This window comes from Nymphaea colorata, chromosome 10 (genome assembly GCF_008831285.2).
Source record: "Nymphaea colorata isolate Beijing-Zhang1983 chromosome 10, ASM883128v2, whole genome shotgun sequence".
NCBI classification, from domain to species: domain Eukaryota; kingdom Viridiplantae; phylum Streptophyta; class Magnoliopsida; order Nymphaeales; family Nymphaeaceae; genus Nymphaea; species Nymphaea colorata.
The window spans coordinates 11,578,962-11,586,302 of record NC_045147.1 but is presented as its reverse complement, the minus strand read 5'-3'; the positions used below and the strand labels follow the sequence as shown (position 1 = coordinate 11,586,302).

The following is a 7,341-nucleotide window of genomic DNA, read 5'->3' as shown; positions in this document are numbered from 1 at the left end:
GTGAGAGCGCTTAGCCGCACAAAGGCCCCTCTTTTTCATTAATGGCGACTGGCCACAACGTCTACCTTCGGAATATATGTCAACAATTTATTATCCTTGCCCGAGCATTCGATTCATGGGCAGTGCCTTGCCGACATTTCTTTAATGACACCATCAATGCTGACTCCGTGATCACCAACACCAGCTTTATTTCTCGAAAAGAAAAATAGATAATTGACAGATCCAAAATAACAATGCTGCCCGGTCAACCAATTTTCATTCAACATTAAATCACTGAGTTTCAGTCAAATTTACAAATATCACGCCACCCAGGCATTTAAAAAAAAAATTATAGAAAACATTTGAAAAGACAAAAAGAGTAAGCATGTGAAGCTGCGATTTCTTGCCCACCTATAATGAATGTTCATGTACATTTTGCCGTCCCCACCTCCACCATCCACAGTGAAAGACGTTCCCGTGGCCAAAACCAAACTAACCCACTGGACCTATCTGGGTTGTCCCCCACCCTGTGGGTTGTCCCCCACACTTCCTTTGGCATCATGCCAGGACGTCTTCTTCGGATTGAAGGGTTTGGAGAGCCCTCTTGGAGTAGAAGGTCACGGCGACGGTGGCAGCAATTGCAGCGCAGATGCCTAGCGAGTTGTAGAGGATCTGCTGTGGCGAAAGGAACCGCCGATCATGAGATGCATCGGCCAGGCTTCTTATAAGAATGCCGCTGCACAATGAAAACAACACCTTATCAGAAAGGAACCTTCCCCAAGTGGTCCTGTTCTGCTACTTTACCAAACATACATATGGTTCACAAACATCAAACCAACCAGTCCACACAACGGGCCATCCACTCCCTCAGGAGAAACCTTTTCATCAAAGGAAGGGCTTTTGTCTTACTTCCAGAATATCTCTAATCGAGAACAAGGCATGCAAATTTTGGGTCGTCACAAGGATGTGCAAGCTTCCTTTCAGGGTCTTGACTTGGAGGTGGGCAGTGGTTTTTCAAACATCAGCTGTTTGAAGGCAGGGAGTTGGGGTTTCTTAACAATCCCTGTTATTTGGGAGCAATAATCAAGCCGAAACACTTGTGAGAGTAACAATTCTAACATCAAATTCAGCGCCACTCACGAGAGGATGTACTTGCAACTCCAAACCATTTTTGCATTAAAATATTGAGAAAGGGCATTTTTAGGCAGATCACCTTTTGTCATTATCCGAAAGAGCTTCTAATGCAAGGCTGGTAGAAATGGCACTTTCCTATCATCAATCAGAAGTGAACTAAATGAACAATGCGATAGAATACACAAAGTGAAACTTGGTTGTAATTCAATGGGCTGAAAGGCAAACTCGACTGACAGGTATGGGAAAGGTTGGCCGTGAGAGGTTGTGGTTGAGTAAATAGAACTTGGTTGACCCACTAGGCAAGTTAGGAATTATGAATCACTCCGACCAGTCTCTCGGCCACTACAGAGACGATCGAAAGCCTCGAAACCACCAAATATGTGGAGCACAGCATATGCAGTAAGGCGTCCAGCCTCTAAAACAGTGCACGAATGAGTTCACGGCAGATAAAACAGCAAAAGTAGGCAAATTGTAACGGTAACCAATCAACTTCAACGTTCATGAATTACCAAGAATACATAATGACAAAGTGACAGCAGAAAGCTCCTTTTTTTCAATTATCTTTTTCTCTTTCTTGTCGGTATTTTAGAGCACTACTATTTTCGGTAAGCCCCCCACGCCAAATTGTCTTGGTAAACTCTCAAAGCTTACTACCAGCACGAGCATGAGAATTGAGAACCTGTGACTTCGCTTTTAATTCTGTAAAGTGACAGACTCAACCTTAGGATAATGAGTTCAATAAATAAATCGAGTCGCATCGTCATAGGTGGCTTTGCTCAGAATGTCTGAAACCAACGGTCTCATTTTTAACTCACGACAAGATGGCTGGTTTCAACCCCAAAGCAGCTAAGCTGTTCCACTGTCGTAAAAAATGTGAAAATCCAGAGAAATTACACCAATCTAATTAAATAAAATAGCAGAGCCAACTCAGCAGTTGGAGATCACCTATAAGAAAACTTTTACTAGACGACCTGCCTTCTGCACATTCCATCCTTAGATGCTAAGACTCAAAAGTCACTCAGTATGACTTATATTTCAGAAAAACAATTCCAAGTAATGATTTCAAAAGGCATAAATAGGATAAAGTATTCTTTTGGAGAATAGTTGTAACCAAATATTAAAAGGCAAATCGTTTTTCTGTTGAAGAATATGAATATCTGTAAAGAGATAACTGAGTTTCAGCAGTCAAAGTCAAGGTGTATATAATGATGATTAATTGCCCATGAGACAGCTGGATCTCGTAATTCTGCATTATGAGGCCTTCAGGGCTGGCAATATTATATACATTAATAAAGTAATCAGTTTCTTGAAAAATTCATAGACATTTTTCACATGTTTCTCATTAATATAATCCATCCGCAGAGAATACATCTCAATGCTCAGATTTTAAGAAAGAAGGTCTAGATATCAACTTGTTCAGATGTTGAAGGCCTAATTAATTTCATGCCAGAAGAAGATCAGGAAGACTACTGTACATATTGGTTTGAACTGGTCCAAAACATCACGAGATCCAGTTGAGTCTGTCGGACATTGTTTCAAACTTAATAATTTCCATCTTCCTGTCGGCGTTTATGTGTAAACTTCCTAAACTGACTCAGATTGGCAGCACGAGAAACATTTTGCTATCAATTTGAGGGGATTTGTCAAATTCCTAGGAAGAAATCGTTTTTGTATAAAAAGTCACATTAACATAGATGTTTAGAAATTAAAGTAGCCCCTGCTACTGCTAGACAAGTTTACTAAAGGAAAGAATAGCCTGCCACTGCCCACATTTCCAATACTAACAATACCACTTGGTCAAGAATGTATTATGAGAGGAGCTTCGCTGAAATTATCAGAGTTTTGGGAAAAAAGGTGATCCATTAAGCTTATTAACAGCTCTTTAACATTGTAAGTTGTAAAACATTATTCAAACATATTGGTCAAATATCTTCGTTAGAGGCATATTTTCTAGAATTCTACTCGATAGTTAGAAAATCCGATTGTGCCACCACCAGCTGCTGTGAGAAACTTGAAGGGCAGTGCCCAAAAGCAAGTTGATCGACCAATCAAAATCAACATGGCCATGTAGCTCGCATGTTAAACCAGTTAAAATGAATAGAATGCATCGGTGATCAGTTGAACTTAGAAAACTTAGAACATGAATATTAAATTCCTAGACGAGCCTCGTTTTCTTCCTAGGGAGTGGAAATAAACGAAATTGGGAAAATCACCAGTTGGCTAGCAGGACGATATCAGGTGGTCGTTACCTGTCATTTCCAGTTTCCGAATGGCAAATATAACTGTTTTGGGAGGTCCTGAATAACGGCATATCATGCTATTTTGGTCATGGGGAAGCGAAAGCTTTATGGGAGACCCACCAAATCCAGATCTAATAAAAAAATTGTTCCCAATAACATTCTCCAGCTCTCAAGGGACCAATAACATTCTCGGTCAATGCTTGTCCACACCAAACTCGACTATAAGAGTAACCTTCTTTTGTGTGAAAAAACTGAATGCATGAACAGATACACATGCAAACAAGCAGTATCATAGTTTTCATTAAGGACATGATATGAATGCAAAGAGTAAGAAGGAAAATGACTTTCAGTTATAAGAACCACCTTTATATGAAGACTGTAAGAAAACTAACCTGTAGATCGTGATAAAAGCTTCTGGCACCATTCCTACTAATGATCCACATATGTATGGGCCATATTTGACATTAGTTGCAACAACTGCATAGTTGAACACGATGTAAGGAAAAGGGGAGATTCTAAGCAGAGTGACAGTTCGAAACTGATGAAACCAGCTCCCTTCCCCTGCTAATCTAATAATAGCAGCCTTCTTCGGCCATCTTTCGAGCCATCTCTGTATCAAAAAAAATTAATTCTTCACTGAGGCCCCAGAAAATAACGTATCTGACAAACTCATACTGCAATATTTGGCATAAATTTGGTCATAAATCAGGACTCACATGTATTTTTTCATGAAAGAGAGAACCAATGAAGTATGGCAAAGACATTCCCAAGCTTGTCCCTGCCATGATTAGCAAAAATCCATATCCATAACCAAAAGTAATCCCTGCTAACCACATGCAAGGTGCTGATGGCAGTACGATAGCAGGAAATACTGCCATACAAGCAAAAAGCAAGAGTCCAAGAACAGGCGTACTAAAAGTGGCCATCTCCCAGTCCAAGGTTGGAATAACAACCTATAATAACACAAGGTAAAATGATATTACAATAAGCACTTACAAACTCGAAAGAATATAATTCATGCGACATTAGAAAATACTAGATTGCAAGGATAAAGAAGTGCAAGGTAGAGATCAAAAGAAAAGCAGCATCCCATGTTCAAACATCGAACGTCCCTTCCCAATTCTAGTTCATGGTTATATAGCAGCAGTATTTACTAAGTTTAGAAACTACTTCCAGTGCACTTGAAAAAAGATATACTGAGCATCAGTCATTGGAAAAATAGTCCTCTTGTAACTTCCAAACCCATTACCGGCTCTGGCAACAAAACTTCCATATGACAAGAACATTTTCAACGACCACATGCACCGAACTCAAAGAATGGAGAATTTTACAGTTATTTGTAGGAAAAACTTAAACACAAAAGTGCAGAAATACAAATTAGGTTATGCTTCTGATATCAACAAGGGAAAGGCAAAATAATGAGGATCGTTTGCATTAGGTATAGAACCAACCTTAACTTCCAAAGTTCACATGAAACAAGGCAGAGAAAGGAAAAATCCATGAAAGACCTAGGTGAGTCCGGGTTGCCAGTACCTGGCAAGTATAATTTAATTTTGTAGAGAACCTCCAAGGAAAAGGCCTAGATTCACTGTTCATGACCATGAGAAGTTAAAATATGAGCATCGGAGTGGCAGAACGTGGGTGAAACTTCTGCCTTTGTCTGTTTTTCTTCTTTTTTAATTCATACATTGCTCGACGTTCCTGGCGGTGAAGTAACTTCAATTCAATAACTCAAGAAAGGGAAAAAGGTCATTCTTGAACACGGGATATGCTGCGGAGTTCTCAGAGAATTTTATGTTACAGCTGTCGGACGTTACCAGAATTCAGGATAGCTAATCCAAAGCCCACAGATGGGAACAAAAGATTAACTCCCAAAAATTAATATATACGTCCGCCACACAAGTTGTGGTAAGCACATGGAGAAATGAATTGCACGCCAAAAAGACAATCAGTCCAGTACGAGACTATCTACGAGAAGAAATTTTACCTTTTCAATAAGAAAGGGCGCTCCCCAAATGATGAAAGCAGCAACTAGCAGCAGCAGGCAGAGGCATACAAAAACCACCTTCACCCACCAGCACGCGCGGCAAGGCTTCTTCAAAGCAGCTTGGTTCTCCTGCCTCCCAAACGCCTCCGGCTCGGGATCATTCAGATAACCCAACCTAACATACGCCCCATTTCCATCCTCCACCTCCAGCTTCGTATCCAACAGCAAACCGTCCTTAATCTGGACGGAATACGTCATCTCCGGCGCAAGGACCCCAAGAATTTTCCCCAGTAACCCTCACAAGCGAAAATATCCGAGTCACCGGCTGCAAATCAACTCCCAATCCAGCCGGTGCAGAGAAAACGTCTCTATAGTTGAGGAGCTACGCATTGCGAGGACCCTTCGTTTCATTCACCCAAACCGATCTTCAAGAAACCCGAAGCCCGAGTTCTATTATCTGATAAAGAAACGAACCTTAGCAGAAACAAATTCTTCGCCTTCCCCCTGTCTGCAACCAGCGGAAGGCGGAGAACATAAGAGAGAGAGAGAGATTTCGAACCCCGATTGCCGATTCTTCGCTTCCAATTTTTCCAATCCAAACAAGAAGATGGGGAAAATGAAAGCTACACAGAGTATTTCCGGAATCGACTTCCTTGCATTCGAAGGGAGTAGAGAGAGAGTGTTTGGAAAGGAAAAGAAGACGAAAAGGAAAAGGGTAGACTGGTAGCTGAGAAGGTGACAAGACGTTCTCCTCTTCTTGTTGGGAAAAAAATATATTTTAAAAGGAGAAAAAGGTAGGAAAAGTAAAAACTGGGGGGGGGGGAGGGAGAACCGCCGACGATCGTACTTGAGACGTCGATCTGCTCCTTCCCCTGCCACCGCCGGTCCACCGTCGCCCTCTTTATTCCTCTTGCTCGGAAAACCAGACCTAAGAGATTTTCCGGTTCCCCAGAAAAAGTGGCCACGCCGCAAACTTCGGTCCCCGTTTTCTCAGGAAAATGCGGAACCCGGGGGCTGGGAAAAAGGCGCTCCCCATCGCCCCACGATCATCTGACGTGGCGTGCTCTCGCTGCCCACACGCTTCCATCTGCATGGAACGCGTCTGCCACGTCGGATAACGGATTAAATCCGCAAAATTACTAAAACACCCCACTCCTCGGGGGACTACCCATCTTCCCAACCGATGGGGCATTAATATCTACAATTAAAACTTTTAAAGGACCACTAATGTGCAAATAAGTAAATATCTATAACCTGCCGACCCAAATTTACATGGGCTATGTGGGCAGTCGCCCACATATGTTTCCACCACTGTCAAAACCTTTGATTTAAAGTTCGATGAGTAAAGTTCTAATCAATGGAGTTTGAAACGAATGGAGTTTTAAACGGTGAGGTTTTTCTTTAATATAATAAAATGAACTTGAAAAAAATAAAAAATTACATTACATTATTTAAAATTTAAAAAATTTAAAATAAGAAAAAAATAAAATTGTAAGAACAAAAACATCAAATAAGTAGATTTACAACAAATAGAAAATAGAAAAAAAACTATTTGATATTAAAAAAACCAAAAAAGTGAAAAATGTATTAACAATGGGTTAAAAACATGTTTTTTTCATTTTTAACATTTTTCTTAAAAAATGTTTGTTTTGTTTTAAATTGTCATTTAATTTATCACGTTTTTTTCGAGTTACCATGGAACCCTAACATTAAATCCATGAATCAAACATGTATATGGATCTCAAATCTCTGCTTTCCAATACCCTCTTAACTTGTGATTTGCAAATCGTTAATGAGTCGATGAATTGGTTGGATGGATGGAGTCCAGTTAACTTAACTTTGATTGAATGAATTTTCTGATAGCGCCTATCAAATGGACCAGGTTCAGCCAGCCAAGACCTACCCTGGCCAGTGCTGGTGGCGGCGGTGCCAGCTTTTGGCCGGCTGGACCAAATGCCGACCGCCGGGTTCCAGCCCACTCACAAGGTTCGGGCCCATGGT

The 7,341-nt window shown here is 40.8% G+C and overlaps 1 protein-coding gene across 1 annotated transcript; it reads right to left on the bottom strand.

Annotated features, from left to right (window-relative positions):
• Positions 1–228: 228 nt before the first annotated feature.
• Positions 229–6,339, bottom strand: LOC116262762 (uncharacterized). Its single transcript, XM_031642255.2, has 4 exons — positions 5,341–6,339; positions 4,070–4,306; positions 3,746–3,963; positions 229–715 (listed from the first exon to the last, which is right to left on the bottom strand). The coding sequence occupies exons 1-4, from the start codon at positions 5,596–5,598 to the stop codon at positions 538–540; spliced, it is 891 nt and encodes a 296-aa protein (XP_031498115.1). The 5' UTR covers positions 5,599–6,339; the 3' UTR covers positions 229–537.
• Positions 6,340–7,341: the final 1,002 nt, after the last annotated feature.